Raw genomic sequence first — 16794 nt, forward strand, 5'->3', positions numbered from 1 at the left:
TGGCCACCAGAATAGCAACTTGATTCTCCGGAGAAGACAGAAATTAGTTCAGCGCGTTGGAAAGTCAGAGTGTACCCGACCAGCTGCAGTTGCAGGAGGAAGCTCCCGGACAGTTTCTCCTTAGGAATCTATCGCCCCACCTCCTCCTCCTCTGGGGACAAAGGGAGGGAGCGGCTTCCCTGCCAGGCATTCCGGAGCCCCGACCTCCCCCTCCTCTCTCCATCTGTTGCTTTGGCACTCGGAGCGCACAGCAGAGGTACTCGCTAGCGCAGCAGCGCGGATGTCTCACGCTCCGGAATCTCCTGTCTGGGGAGCACGGGGCGGGGGGTGGTTTGTCCCACACTACACAAGATCTGGATCCTCCAGGGAATCCTTTCTGCCGCCTGCAATTTGCACACCTAGCACACCGCTGGGAGGGATGGGGAGGAGGAAGTGCGTGGCAGGCCCAACGGTGCCTGGGGCACACGCGGCAAGGCAAGTTGTGGGCAGCCAAGCATGCGAGAACAGGAAGCTTTGGCGAGGGGCTGGGAAGGCTTGTGGTCTAGGGCGGCCCTAGAATTTCTGCACCAAAGGACGTGGGCAAAGGAAGGCAGGAAAGGGACGCGGGGTTCCTAGCCGTCAGGTTTAAGCTGGGTTTTCATGACCACGACACCAAGACCACCTGCACGCACGCACGTGTGTGTGTGGCCGGGGCGTGTCCTGAGAGGATCAAGGGAAGTTAGGAGCTTTTTGTCAGCACCGCTCAGGTGACACCTGTGCGCCGCGGTGGGCTCACGAGGCGGGAGACCCTCGGGCAGGCAGGGAAGCGAGAGCGGGCTGGCAAGCAAGGTTGGGGCTGCCGGCTCACCCGTGTCTTGTCGGAACTGGTTCATGGACTGCAGATCGATGATGTAGGGCGCAAGCCGGCTGTCCACCTGGCCCAGCACCACGCTGCCCCCGGCGCGGGGGCCGGCACGGACCACCGCCTCGATGTGGTGGCTCACGGCCGGGCTGTAGGGACGCCAGCGGCCGTGCTCGTTCAGCCATTCCCAGACCACCACGGCCGAGGCCAGGAGCATGACGAACCCGGGGCTGCGGCAGCGAAGGCGGCGGCGCTGCGCTGGCCGCCTCCCGAGCGCGGCGTGCCCGACCTCCTCCTCTTCCTCCTGCGCCGCCGCCTCCGGGCCTCGACCGCGCCCCTCGCCGCTCGCCCCGACGCCCCGGGCAGCCTCAGCTCCGGCCCATGGGCTCCTCCCAGGCCACGCATCCACCGGGGCCCGGAGAGCGGGGCCGCCTGGCTCGGACCGCGCGCCGCCGCCGCTGCCCGGGTGCGCCGCTGCAGCCGCTGCTCGGCGGGGTCCAGTCGCTTCATGCAAATACCCGGCTTTCTGCAAACAGGCCGGCGCCTTGCAAAGCCCCGGCCCCCGGCGGCCGCGAGCTGGCGCGGACGGCGAGGCGAAGAGCAGGCGCTTGCACCAGTTGCGCCGCGGGGCTCTGCAGGCGCCGGGGTGGGCTCCCGCCGCGCGCCCGCGCTCGGAAGGCACGCTCGGTCCCTTCCCCGCCCCTCCCCGCCCCGCCCCGCACGGCCGCCCGCGGGCAGAGCTCCCCCTCCTTGTGACTCCGCTCAGTCGCTTCCAGAAGGAATCGCTCCTTCCCGGCCGAGCGCCCAGGCAAGCCCTCGCCCTCGGGGGAGCCCCCTGTCTCCGGGTGCACGGGTGCCCCCCGTCATGGCTCGGCGCCCGGACCGCTTCGCAGCCTCCTTTTCCAAGATGGGGTTTCCCTCCTCCCTGTCCTTTCTGCACAGCCTGGTCCGAGGCACTCGGGGGTCTCCGGCTCGTGCACACACGCGCGCACCCCCACGCCCCCCTCGTCAGGCTGCTATTACCTCATCTGCGCCTGCATCCTTAGCTGTCCGTCAAGGATGCAGAAGCCACGCCCCCGGCTCCTCGCCCGGTGCCCCGGCGCTGACGCGCCCCCTGCTGGCCCTCAGCGTCGCGCGCCGGGCCGGGGCCCTGCACCTGTTCTTGGCTAATGCGGTCCACGGATGGAGGAGTTTGTATTACCCATGTTAAGAGCATGGGGAGTTTTTTTTTGACCCGAAAAGGAGTTAATGGAGTCAAGAAGATACATGGTCAATCCAGTGATTCGCCAGCGTTTCTATGGCCAAAAAGTATGAGACACCAGGGCAAATCCAAGGTAGATTTAGTTGTTTTGGTCCTCTATAGTTACGGTGAAAAGTAATACAAAAAGGGGCTCTGACTCAAAGGGAAGGCTGAAATGAGGATTACATACTAGTCTTGTCAACATTAGCTTGCCACCACACAAAACAATGTATCTTGTCAGAATTCAAGACAAAATGTGGAAAAATTAAAATGGGTTGTTTGTTAGCAAATGGGATTATCATCTTTAATAATGTTTTTGTAATATGATATATCATTTTATGTTTTAAAAGACACGGACGAAAATAAAACCTAACCTACTTTTTCCCCCTGTGGACTGTCCAAGAACCCTCCCCCCGCCTATTACTATTGTAATTCCTAAATCAGGAATTCCTAGGAGGGAAAGCAGTGTACCAGATAAGAGGAGTCATTTGAAACATGAATAGGAAGCAGAAAAATGACCCTTCCCTATCTATTTCTAGCCTGATTTTGAACCTTCTTTTCTTCTTAAAATATTTGTTTATCGAAAGGTGGAGTGATTCAGAGAGAGAGAGAGAGAGAGAAAGAGATTGATTCTGACCACGGATTCATTCCCTGAATGGATGCAACAGCCTGAGGCAGATCGGGCCAAAGCCAAGACAGGAATTGCATGTGGGTGGCAGGGGCTGAAGCAGTGGGGCTATTATTTGCTGCTTTCCCAAGTACATCACTAGGAAGTTAGATTAGAAGTGAAGCAGTTGGAACTGAAGCTAGCCGTCAGATATGGGGATCCATCATCACAAGAGGTGGCATAATGTGCTATGCTACGAAGCCAGCACCGTATTCGGTCTTGTGTCTGGCATGTTAAACGTGACGGAATATTACAGTAAAATTGAAATGCACAGTGACGCAGGAGAGAGCTGTTACACAGTCCAATTCATTTGTAAGAGGAAGTAAGTAGATGGTTTGGCAGTATTAATCAGTTATAATTGTAAACGTACATTTATTAATGTGTCACTTATAAGTCATAACAGATAATTTAGAAATAACCTATTAATCAATGAGAAGCATATGGTTCTTAGGTATTCTAAGAGAATCTTAGTTAATCTGTACCATAAATTTCTAAAAATCTCAGCCATCCCAGTTCAGAACCAAAACTATGTTTTTTATTACCTCTAAGTGGCATGGAATTGTTGACCAAGTGACATACCCAATTTGTAACTTGGTCATACTGTGGCCATGTTAAAACTTGACCAGTTAAGACCAATTTGAATGAAGCAGTTTTTAAAACTGTCCAATGATACAGTTTTATGATGCTTGTAAAAATGTTATCAGCCGTAACATGAAGGTTCTATCAAAATGCCATTCCTTTTCTGTGGAATATGCATAGACAAAACAGCTGTTCCTCTCCCCTCCCCGCCCACCACCCAGCTACCTGTTGCTCTAGTAGCAAGCTACTCTAAAGCTGTTGGGTGAAAACAGCACCATGGTGTTTGGTCGGCACACAAGTCTGCACTTTGAGGAGGACTCCCAAACCCAAGGACAGCCCGTCTCTGCTCCACACGAAGTGGGCAAGGTAGTTGGGAGGATGCATGGAGGGGACTCTGTCGGCAAGCCCCTGACTTGTGCTCGATGCCACTGTTGTCAGGGAACAGGTAGGACTAGCATCAAACCCCGTGCCTACACCTCGCCTGTGCTTCTTGCTGACTCGCCTGCCCACAACACAGAGGTTGGTTTCCAACTTAGTTTGGCTCAATAAAAAGAGCCAGACAAAAGCTTAATTCCATTTTTTTTTTAAATTTTGAAAAGTTTGGAAGGTTTTTTTTTTAAGGTTTATTTATTTTTCATGAAATTCAGAGTTACAGTGAGAGAGAGGGAGAGGCAGAGAGGGCTCATCCATCTACTTGTTCACTCCCCAAATAGCCAGAGCTGGACTTGTCCAAGGCTGGGAATCAGGAGATTGTTCCAGGTCTCCTAAGTAGGTACAGGTTCCCAAGAACTACTTTTTTTCAGGCCATAAGCAGGGAATTGGGTTGGAAGTGGAACCGCTGAGACTTGAACTGGTGCCCATGTGGGATGCCAGTGCTACAGGCAGAAGATTAGCTTGATATGCCACCATGCTAGCCCTGAATACACAGTTTTAAAGAAATGAGACAAAATCTCATGGATTCTCTTCCTCCACATTGTCCAAACTAGATTTATAAAACTGCAGTACAGAGCTTCTGATGGCACCAGAATAGATGCAAGTCCACACCTTCACTGATGCAGCACATTGGGCTATTCGTTACACAACAGACGCTTTCTGTAAAGTGCACAATTGTGTTACCTCTAGAGTCCTTTACATTGTCCTTCCTTCTCTTTTCATTCTACTTTAACCCTTAGCAATCATGAACATGTTCTGCCTGCTTGCAATTTCATTATTTTCAAGAATGTCAATGGAACCTTAGAGGCTTTGCACCTTTTGGAATGAGTTTTTTCCTACGGCACACTTCTCTAATGATTCCTTTAAACTGTTGTGTATCTAAGGAATCTGTCCCATTTTATTGTCCATGGACACTTCTTTGTATCAATGTGCAACTATTTGTCTTGTAGTTCACCCACTGAAGGACCTATTGTTTCAAGTTTGTACTATTATTAACAAAGCTGCCATATACACCTTCATACAAACTTGTATATGTCTATCAAGTTTCTACGACTTTGGGATGAAGTTATTTTGTCAACAAGTTATGTGTTCATTTGAAAGGCAGAGCATCAGAGAGAACACACACACATGCGTGCGTACACACACACACACACACACACACCCACACCCACACACCTTGTATGTGTTGGCTCACAGCCTCCAAATGGTGTTAATGGCTGGGGTTGACCAAGGCCAAAGTCAGGAACCCAGAATGGCGTCTTGGTCTCTCACATAGGTGGCCATCTTCTGCCTTTCCCAGGGAATGCAACTGGATCAGAAGCACAGCAGCCAGGCTTTCAACTCAGCATTGCAATAAGGGATACCAGTGTTACAAGCTTCAGCCTGACCTCCTGCGTGACAATGCCACTCCTTGTATGTGTGCTTCTCAGGGACCTCACCCGTGTCCCATTTTCAACAGCACACTAATGGTCTGATCGCTGCAGCCTCACTAGCGCTCTGTGTTGTCAGGGTGTGGTGTGTAGTGATGCCTCATTGTATTTAGTTAGTGTTTCCCTATTGGCTAATAATGTTGAACATCGTTCTGTGGGATTATTTGCCATTTAAATGTCTTGCTTGATGAAATATCTGTACATCTAGTTTGTCTTTTTTCTTTAACTGTTGAAATGAAACATTCTTTAAGTTTTCTGTCATTATGCTTGATGGATATGTGATTTCAAAAGATTTTCTCAAAGGATCCTGGACGCTCTGCCATTGTCTATACCCGCAATGATGGACATAAGACTGAGTATGAACAACTATATGTTAGTAATGATATAGAGGAACTGGGGGAGGAGGAAACTGGGGAGGGGATAAGGGAATATGAAACTGTATTATAAAATAACAACAAAAATAAAAAAATAAAAAAAAGATTGTCTCTCTGATTCATCTTTTTATCCTCTTTACAGAGCCTCTCACAAAGCAATTTTTAATTTTTAGAATTTATTTTTAAGCAACCCAAATTTATCAATTTTTCTCTATTTTAAATTTTACTTTCCAAGTCAATGGTAAGAAATCTTTGGATAGCCTTAGGACTTGGATATTCCTTCCTAGATTTTTATAGCTATAAGACTTACAATTAAATCAGTGGTTTATTTTGGGTTAATGTTTGCATAAGTAGCAAGGTTTCAGGGAGTGGTTCATTTGACTGATTGGTTGCTTGTTGTTGCCGCCTCATCGCTTGTTGAACTGTTTCATTTCAGCTACTTTCACGTCTTTGATAAAAATTGATCAGGCATATTTAGGTGGATCTATTTCTGGTTTTTCTGTTCTGTCCCATTGATCTGTGCAGTCATGCCAACAATGTCACACAGTGTTGATTGACAAGTTGTAGTAAGGAGTTATAGACTATCTAATTACTAAGTTGGTAAATAGTGTTACCCTATTTTATTCTTTCTCTTCTTAAAATAGAATTATTTTCCTTTATTATTTTATGATACAGCTCTACAGGCTCTGTCAGCCCTCTCCAATTCTCCCCCTTACCCTCCCATTGATTCTCTTTATATTTTTACAATAGTGTAGTCCTTCATAAACAGTCATAAGTGCATCATTCTGTTATTGAAGTGTATCGTGATATTGTAGGCATGGACAATGGCAGAGAGTCCAGCATCCTATTGTCAAGATATATTTAACAGTGTTATTGGGAGTCCAGCTTTGCTTTGGAAGGAGAGATGCAGATTGCAGTGTGTCTTCACATTTGGACAGGATAGTCTCTATTACACAGTTATAATACACCCCTACAAAGGAAAAACTGTAAAGCAAAACAACAGAAAGAAAAATAAAAATTTCAACAACATGAAGTTAAACAACATGATACTGAATGACCAATGTATCGTTGTAAATAAAAAAAAAAAGCTTCCTGGAGAAAATGATGCTACTGTATAACCTATGTCACTGAAGAAATTAACCAGAAAACATTTTTAAATAAATGAAAATAAAAATTTAACAAAAATATCAAAACCCATGAGATGTAGCAGAAACAATATTGAAAGGGACATTTATGACATCAGGTGCTTACCAAAAAACTCAGAAATATCTCAAACAAATGACCTAATAATGCATCTCAAGGACTTATTAAAAACAGAAAAAATGATCAGGAAACAAGAAATGATAAAAAGCATGGCAAAAATAAATGTAATTGAAACTAAAAAAAAACACATAGATTGCAACAAGAAAGAGCCATTTTTTTAAAGAAGATGAACAAAGCAAACTTTTAGCTAGACTAGCAAAGGAATGCAAGAGAGAAAAACCAGGTAAACACAGAGATGAAAAAGAAAACATCCCAAGAAACTACGAAGGTGATCTCTTCATGGTGAATGGATCCTTTGTTCATTGTGTGGTACCCGTGTTTATCTCTTTCATGTTTTTCACGTCAAAGTCTATATTATTTGATATAAGAATGGCTACACCAGCTTCTTTTCTTTTATGTTAGCCTGGAATATCTTTTCCCACACTTTCACTTTCAGTTTTTGCATATCTTTGTTGGTTAGATGTGTCTCACGTAGGCATACATGGGCTTTGCTTTTTGATCCAGTCTACTAATCAATGACACTTCATCGGTGAGTTGAAACCATTAACTTTCAGGGTTAATATGGATAGCTGGTAGGTTGATGCTCTCATTTTAGCAATGGGTTATTTTTTATTTGATTTAGTCTTCCTTTGCTGTTTTATTGGGACATTCTCCACATTTGCCTTTGGTTTGGTAGTGCTATTCATTTAATCCGTCAATAGAACATCTTTAAATATCATTTGTAAGACAGGTATAAAAGAGGTGAATTCTTTGAGCTTTTCTTTGCAGTTCAAGAATTTTATTTCATTTTCAAAGACAAAGTACATTAGTCTGGACTGACAATTTTTTGCTTTTAGAATCTGTAATATGTTCTGGCCTGTAGGATTTTCTCTATGAATCTGTTGAAGAGAACTGGATTATCATGTTTTGTGATGAAGATTTCTTTTGATCAATCCTACTGGGAGTTCTGCGCCCATTCTGTAGTTTTTTTCCCTATTTTTTTCTCCAAACTAACGAAGCTTTCTTTTATTATTTAAGTGAATACATTTTTAAACCCAGCTTCTCTTTCTGTGCCTTCTGATAGCTTTCTCATAATGTCCCTTAATTCTTGAATACTTACATAGTTTAACTTAGTTCCTCTTCCAGCTTTTTCATTTTCCATCATGGTTGAGGAAATGTCTTCCAATCTGGAGACTCTTCTGCCTTGCTCATTATTATTGAGACTTTCTATTGAGTTTTTAATTTATTCCTTTGTGTCCTTCATTTCTAATAATTCTTCTTATATTCTTCATTTTAGGGCCAGTCTCTAAACTGTGTTGCCCACTTGTCTACAGGCTGATTTTACTCATTGCATTTGGTACCTGGTTCTTCATTTGCAGTCACTTGTGCCACTCGCTCCAGCAAGTTTCAGTCCTGGGCTGTTTTGCTAGGATTTTACCACAGTCTCTATAGCCCCAGTTCCTAGCTCACCAGTTTCAGCACCCTGTGATCTTGTGCTGTGGTCACACCATTGCCTGCACAGCCTTTCTCCCACTTCTGGTTCAGACAGTGCCAAGGATTAGGGAGACACGAGTTGTCCTAAATCACTGGGTTGTCAGCAGTGCTGTTCTTGGCGGAATCTGCTGGCCATTAGATCTGAAGGCAACCAGGACCTATTTTGGGTGGAATCTGTAGGATGCCAAGTTGGTACTATTTTTTCTGTGAGACAAGTGCAATGCATTGAGCCAGAAGTGAATTCTCTCCTGGCATAGGCCTGTGCAGCTCACCATTTTTCCTTCAGCCCCACAACATTTTCCTCAGTGCACAAAATGGTGCCCAATGTGGCATTGGTTGGGGTCTTGGCCTGCTGACCATTAAGTCTGGAGGTCACCCAGACCTATTTTGAGCAGAACCTGTAGGGTACCAAGCTGGTACCCTTTTCCCTGTGGGACCAGTGCATCAAGACAGAAATGAGCTTGCTCCTGGCTCAGCCCATTGTTGTCCCTTCAGCCCCACAGCTTTTTCTTCCTTACACAAAATGGCACCTGATGTACACTGGTGTGTGTGGGGGTCTGAGCCATGAAATCCACTCTGTTTCTGCATCTTCCTGCTTGGACTCTGCCACTCTGCTTCTGTTTATGGTCAAATCAAGCAAGTCTGCAGAATGGGCAGTTCTGTCCCCAGTCTACCACCTTTGCTCCTGATGAACTCCCCTTTCATCTCATGACCATCACAAATCTGCCGTTACCTTTGTTTCACTTCACAATTGCTTGCTTGGGTTGACTTTGTGGCAGTCAACTGTCACTCTCTAACACTTACTAGGTTTCTGCATGGATCAGGCTGAGAGTAAGTGCATACATGGCAGGGACCAACTTTTATTCTTTGGGCCCTTAAAGATGGCACTAAAATTTCCATGTCCTTCCCACGTTTAAGTAATGTAACAAAACGAAGTAGAGTTCATAAAAGACTTACAACGCTTCTAGAATAAAAGCCAAATTTCTGAATTTAGCATAGAACAGGATAGAAATAAATATTTGAGGCTTGAGTTGGGACTGCTAGGAGGCTACACTAAACAAGTGGGACTGACCTGAGGATGACAGACTGAACATTCTGCAACTCAGACTCAATTCAGTTTTCCCCTGACTGAATTAAGGCGTTCTGATTTCACGTTATATCTGACACTACGGTCAACCCTTCCTGTTGTATAAGACAATAGCATGTGGTAAAGCAAAAAGCGAAGTGTTCCCCAGGAAGGCTTTAGTAAAGCTAAGGTAATAGCAAGGCTGGTTGGTTGAACTCTGGGATATACCATCAGCAGTTGCCTACCAATCAGGGCTTTCTGTAATTTTCACTTGTTAGTCAACAAATAGCAGTCAAACTGTTCCAAAAAGAGGATGCCAAGTGGAAGACTCTTCCTCAGGTGCAGTGATGTTGGCAGCAAAGTTCCAGGTTTATGTTTGGCTGTTGAGAAGGCATGCACTTGGTAGCTTCCTCAGGCAGGTGGCGATGTTGTACTAGAAAATAACTAACATCTTGGCATCCTCTGCCTGTGTTCCAGTCTTTACTCACATTCTCTGTTTGGACTTCATGCTGTGTGAACTAGATCATCCATAGTGGACAGAGAGGAGAGCTGGGGGGATGAGTTTCATGTCTGTCTGAGTTCATTTTCTGATGATATTTAGTACTTTATGGTAAAGAAATTCATTTAGATCATACTCAGCAAATTAAAACCCAAGGTCAAATGAACCCATCCATTAGGCTTCTGGTGAGAGTGTCTCTGGTTGCACCACAACAACACAGGAAAAAAATGGAAAGGGCAGCTGGGTATGGAGGGGCCAAGGGTGTGAAGTGGTTTCACTTTGTAACAGCCTGTCCTATTTTATTGAAAGTTATTTGTTTATTTCAAAGTCTCAGTGTGTGTGTGTGTGTGACAGATAGGAATTTTTAAAAAAGATTTATTCATTTTTATTGCTAAGTCAGATATACAGAGAGGATGAAAGACAGGGAAAAAGATCTTCCGTCCAATGATTTACTCCCCAAGTGACTGCAACGGCCAGTACTACACCGATTTGAAGCCAGAAGCCAGGAACCTCCTCCAGGTCTCCCACGCTGGTGCAGGGTCCCAAGGCTTTGGGCCATCCTTGACTGCTTTCCCAGGCCACAAGCAGGGAGCTGGATGGGAAGCGGGGCTGGCGGGATTAGAACCGGCACCCATATGGGCATGTTAGGAACTCAGTTGGGTGTCTCTGCTTTGGGAGCAGGAACAGAAGCACTTGAGCTGTTCCCAGCTGCATTAGCAGGGAGCTGGATTGTCAGCACCTAACTTGAACTGGCACTCTGCTATCAGATGTGGCCATTGCAATCAGTGGCTTAACCAGGTGTGTCACATGGCCCACACATTCCAACCGGCTCTCTTGGAAACCAACTCACTCAACAGATGAGCAGCATTAATGCCTTTGGAAAACAATGACTCCGTTACCCAACTAACCTGCCCCAGCCCCATCTCTTAAGGGATCCACTGGCTTTCTTTCTTTCTTTTTTTTTTAAAGAGTCATTTATTTTTATTGGAAAGGCGGATATACAGAAAGGAGGAGAGACAGAGAGGAAGATCTTCTTTCCGATGGTTCATTTCCCAAGCAGCCGCAATGGCTGGAGCTGAGCCAATCCTAAGCTAGGAACCAGGAGGAGCTCTTCCGGGGCTTCCACGCAGGTGCAGGGTCCCAAGGCTTTGGGCTGTCCTTGACTGCTTTCCCAGGCCACAAGTGGGGAACTGGGTGGGAAGTGGAGCTGCCGGGATTAGAACTGGCGCCCATATGGGATCCGGGTGTGTGCATGGTGAGGACTTTAACCCTATGCTATCGTGCCGGGCCCGATCCATTGGCTTTCAACACTACCACCGTGAGCACCAAGTTTCTTGTTTATGAACATTTAGGGGATGCATTCAAAGCACATCCAAATCGCAACAAATCCAATGTGGAGCGGCTGCTGAAAAGGATCCCCTCTGACACTTTGGGGGTGTGTAGTGCTGAGACACAACACATCACTCCACAACAGACATGTCTTGGACTTGCCCAAAGACCCCATCCATAAGGTCACTGCAGCTTTCTTTTCCCATTGCAAGTTTAGCCTAGACCCCATCAGCTAAATTAGCTAAATTTGGTTGCTTCGCTGTCTCTGAGAGCACAATGAGAATTGGAGGTTGCGACCACTGTTCCTGTCTAGGAGCTAGGGGAATACATGATGGCCAAAAAATGGTGGTAAGGATGGAGAGGGAAGGCCAGTGGAGACTTGGAGAGAAATTGTGGTCTCCTTTAGCTCCTTGCTTGAGGGTCAGCTCCTAAGCACTATTCTTCATGACGTCCCAGGGTTCATGAGCCCCCAGTCCCAGAGATCCCATTCTTCCTAATACTCTGAACCAGCATCATATACACGGTCTCGGGTTCATCCCTTCATTCTTGGTGATTGTTGTCACCTCTGTGCTCAGCATCTCATTCTCTAACAGGACCGAGCAGGATGACTTGCACCTGAACTCCACAGAGCCGTATGTTTGAGATCTTCCCTCTCCAAAGTCTCTGAGTACATTTTTAGAGATTGCCTGGTGTCTGTCTCCCCTGGAGACAGGATGGCCTTACTTCCATCTTTAATGTTTCAAAAGCAGCTGAAGTTAAGGTAGGAAGTAAAGGAAGGAAGAAGAGGTATGTATATGATTTTCAGCTTTGAATGGCTGATTTGTGTTCAACCAAGTGAATTTATAAAGATTTGATTCACCCGAAATTGTGTATCAAACAGTAAGATCTTTGTTTCTGAGATCATTGCTGTTGGCTTTGAGGATTCTCTCACTCAGCAAAAATAGCTACGTTGCTTTTCTGTGGGCCAAAGGTCCTGCTGCCTCATTGTCATTGTCCCTTTCTTGCTTCTGCCTGGATAACTGAGTAACAGAGGTAAACCCAAGGCACCATCTGACTACTTGCTTCAATGAAATTTCTGGCTATTCAGATTCACTCATCAGAAGGTCAGAGGGAGGGCCGGTAATCCTTCACTTTCACCTCTCCCGAATGTTCCTCACTAGGGTGAGAACATTGGCTGCCACATGGTAAGGAATGTTCTCATATTTCTGAATCCATGTCACAATGATTTTGGTCTTCCTCATCTAACCATGTAGGTATAACATTGTGTTTGTTTTCGTCTACTCAATCTGTCCTAGCAAAATTTCATAGCCTCGGTGGCTTACAAACAACAGAAATTGATTTCTCATGGTTCTGGAGCCTGGGAAGCTATGAGGAGCATAATAACAAAATGTGTTCAAGAATATTTTTGCACACAAACCATTTTCTCAAAATGTGAAATGTCTGATATTAACTGAGATACTGTAATGTTTAACCTGTGTGTGAGATGTGTGAAATATGAGTTCATGAAATGTAATATTGTGTGTTATCTTCTCCCCTTCACGTGAGGAGCAACATAAAGTGACATGTCAGTGTCATGTCTGTGAACTAGGACTTGGTGGTGATATCATTAGGAGTGTGCACAGATAACGTTCACTGACCACCGCCCGCCTCCCAACCTCCAGTAGTCTGTAAGGAGCAGCAAATGACATGGACTGAAGACTAACCAACCGGCAACAAGTGCCGGAGAGACGGAGCCCAATGGATATAAAAAGGGGCTCAATTGGACAGGCCGGTTGCTCACAGCTAGCTCGGGAAGGAACCAGACTGTGTCTCAAGTGCCAACAAGCGGGACTGAAGAGAGAGCCTAGCACCTCTCCACCGCCACCTCACCTCAGGGATGACTGCCTCTGCTTGTCTCTCTCCTGCTCCATCCAGGGCACAGAGTAAGCGTGATGGCCTCAGGGCATGTCCTCCTTCCTAAAAGGAAGAGGCCTTCAGGTAGAGATTCAGGATGGGATGTGCGTGAATTAGAAATGTTAATTGAAGTCATTATTAAGTAGAATTTAAGTTAGTTGTGTGGATAAGAATAAGGCATTGAAAGGCATGATCCTGTGAGTCTCTTTAATTCTGCTTGAAGGTAATAGAACTACTGACAGACACCCAGGAACAAAGTGTTACCCGACTTCACATCTGGGGAGAATCCATCCATCAAGGCTCATGCTTTCCAGCTGTGTTGCCTTGTGGCGGGAGCATCAAACGAAAGACCAGAATGGCCCCACCTCTTCATATTGCTGCTTTGGAGATCAGATGACATTTGGAGGGGTACAAGTTTTTCAGACACGGGATTTTACTATTAACAATAAGTAACCTGGATTTTCTCAGAATTTTTGATTCCAAGAATGCAGTGAAAAGTGAGAGACAAGCATACCTCCAATGATGGAAGGGGAAACTGAGGCACAGAAAAATGTTCTGTTTCGCAGTGGTAATGAATGAAGTGAAAATCAAGACTAAGATGCTCAACTGTCTTTCCCAGTAAATAACGTAATTTTTTTCATGAATTTTGTATTGTCAGTCTTATTTATAAGAGATTGTTTTTAGAACAAAATCTAAACAGCAAATTTAAACAATAGAAAATAAATCTAAAAAAAAAATCTGTTTCCCAAATCTTGAGGGTATATGAAGCTATATTAGAATGTCCTTGAGAAGTAGAAACAGATACTAATATTATTTTGATCTGAAAAATATTTTGAAATTTAGTTCTTGCATAATACACATTTTTCATGAACTTTGTGAAGATTCATGTACATGGATTTGAATTACTTTCTTGCACAAAAAAAACTTAGTTTCAGTTCCATTTTATGCCAGTTTTCTGGTACACCCTTATGTTTTCTCAGTTTATTCTCATTATGGTACATGAGGAAACTAAATAATGGCCCTCAAAGACTTGTTCACATCTTGGACACGTTTGTAGGCCCTGGAGCCTACGAATGCTGCGGAGTGTGGCAAAGACAGCAGATGTGGTTATGTTCAGGGTCTTGAGCACATTAGCATGTTCTGGGTTATCTTGTGTTGCCCTGAATGTCCTTACAAGAGGCAGGGTGACATTTCACATGAATAGGAGAGGAGGAAGACAACCTGACCAATGAGGCAGGGACTGCAGTGCTGTGGCCACAAGCCAAGGAATGCAGGAAGATCTTGGGGAGAAAAGAAACGAACTCTCTAGAAGTAGCACAGCCTTGCTAGTACCTTAATTTCACATTACAGATGAGAGTTCTATTGGCTTAATTATTTTAAGACTCTTAAGCAATGCAACAAACTTCCAAAATTTTGGTTTCTTAAAACAAGAAACCCTGGTGTCTTTCAGCACTGTTCTGCAGAAAAGCAATGTGAAATCAAGCGATTAGTAGAGGCAGGTCCCTCCGGAGGGCCTGTTTGATACTTCTCCTGCAGTTTCCACATCTGGGGCGTGTGGACGCATCATTCCAATCTCTGTGTCCATATACATGTGTACTTCTTTTCTGAGTCTCTCCTCTCTCAGTCTTAATGAAGTCTGCAAAGCCCCTTTGTATTCACAGGCAACAGTCTTACGACTGGGACAAACAAGGCGTCTTCAAAAAGTTGACTGAAAATGAGTAGTATGTGAAAACTAAGCATGAGTTTTAAACCTTTTTACACCAAATTAATTTCTTTTTTTAAATTCATGTTTTCCATGAACTTTTAGAAGTAAGGGTACCCACTATTCAGCCCACATATTCCCCTGAGCCTATTACTCCATTTCAAAAGAGTGCTGCACCACCATGTGATTGGTGGACTGGCTGTATTGGCAGATACTGTAGGAGTGAGTGATGGTAAATCCAGACCTAAAACTTGGGTTTTCTAGCTACCTGGCTTTCAAAGCTAAGAACAAAGAAAATCAGAAGAAATTTACATTCTGAGATATTTATAATACCTTTCAAATAAAAATAAATGAATTTGGAAAATTAAAAAATAAAAAAATATGAGAACTGTTTTTTTTTTCTCCAGAATTTCTGCATCAGCATCTGCCAATGAGGAAAACTCATCAGAAGCTTGGAGGGTTGAAACTAGATGGCACTCATTCCTTTGTGGAAGATGACAGCATTAAATAGCACTTTTCCATATCTCCACAAGGTTCCATCTAAACATTGTATCTGACGCACCAACTGTACAATCTCTTTGTAAGTTATTAGTAATGTAGTGCCATCACAATGACAAGATATGGTAACTTTCCAGATATCCCCACATCAATCAGCAACTTCTTTCATCTTCTAATGTTTTAGTTGGACATCCTCTAGTTGCAGCTTTAAATATTCGCTTCTTCTCTCCACTCCTAATTCTTAATACCTCCTTCCTATAATGCATATAGGGGCACTTTTCCTGAATGAATTCAGGATGATGTGACTTTTATGCACGCATATCCTAGGTCACTCAGGACAGCTCCAATTTCTGTTACATATATTTTTAATCCATTGATGAATACATGGCAATCCAAACTATCATTATTCCTAAAAGCAAAACCCAAACCTGAAAATACTGAACACTAACAAGTTTGTGGAAGTAGTATCTTCAATTAATTAGTAATACAAATGAAAAATGGTACAGTCACTTCAGAAGACAGTTTGGCAGATCCCTACAAAACCAAATACAATCTTCCCATACAACCCATTCATTTTTCTTCTTGGTATTTGCACAAGTGAATTGAAAAACGTGTTTTCATATGAACACTTGTACACTAGTGTTTACAGAATCTTTATTCATAATCAACTAAAGCTTTAGGCAGCTAAGAGATATTTCAAAAGATACTTAACAGTTTGTTTTCTGTTCATAAAATCCAGTATTAAATCAGTGACACAAGAAAATGAGTTTATCATGCTAACTTCTCTAGACATGGAGGAACTTTAATTGCTTATCTAAATCAAAGACGTTGTTCTAGAAAGGTAACATATTATAGGACTGCACTTATATGACATTCTGAAAAAGCAAAATTGTAGGCAATAAAAAGACAAGTGGTTCCAGACATTCAAGGAAGAGGGAGGGAAAAGTGGCAAAACTCAGGGGATTTGAAGTAGTGAAACCATTATGTCTTAATGACAGACACATTGCTCACGTGTTAAGACCCTCACAACCTTGTAACACACACTGGGCTTTAATGTGTGCAACTGAAATATTACAAGGAGGGCATCTGGCAAAAATGTTAACACGATGATTGGGACTCCTGACTCTCTGCCAGGGTTCAACTCCCAATTCCAGCATTCCATTGATGCGTACTCCTATCAAGGGTGACGGCTCAAGTACTTACATCCCTGCCACTCCCCTGGGAATCCCATACTGAGCTCACTGCTCCTGGATGCAGCCTGGCCCAGCCCCAGCCCCAGTTGTTGCAGACATTTAGATATGAGTTCTTTCTCTTTCAAATAAATGAAAATTTTTAAAAAAATGATAAAAATCATTTAGAGATCCAAGGGACAAAATGCAAGGTGTGAGAGGAAAAGTGCTGATCTAAATAGCTGACAATAAAAGGAGCAAGCTAAAACCAAAGTAACCTGCATATAAGTACTCTGTTCAGGTTGGTAAAGATATTTCTCACTTAATCTACCTCAAAGA

General features: G+C 44.2%; 1 protein-coding gene across 1 annotated transcript in view; it reads right to left on the reverse strand.

The window, feature by feature from the left end:
• DTX4 (deltex E3 ubiquitin ligase 4) overlaps positions 1–1474 on the reverse strand; it is a 31043-nt gene extending 29569 nt beyond the window's left edge. The window contains exon 1 of the mRNA XM_004585279.2: positions 848–1474. Within this exon, the coding sequence (XP_004585336.1) occupies positions 848–1058 (211 nt within the window). The 5' untranslated portion in view covers positions 1059–1474. The remainder of the gene's footprint in view (positions 1–847) is intronic.
• Positions 1475–16794: the final 15320 nt, after the last annotated feature.

The sequence above is a fragment of the Ochotona princeps genome, chromosome 4 (genome assembly GCF_030435755.1).
Source record: "Ochotona princeps isolate mOchPri1 chromosome 4, mOchPri1.hap1, whole genome shotgun sequence".
In the NCBI taxonomy this organism is placed as follows: domain Eukaryota; kingdom Metazoa; phylum Chordata; class Mammalia; order Lagomorpha; family Ochotonidae; genus Ochotona; species Ochotona princeps.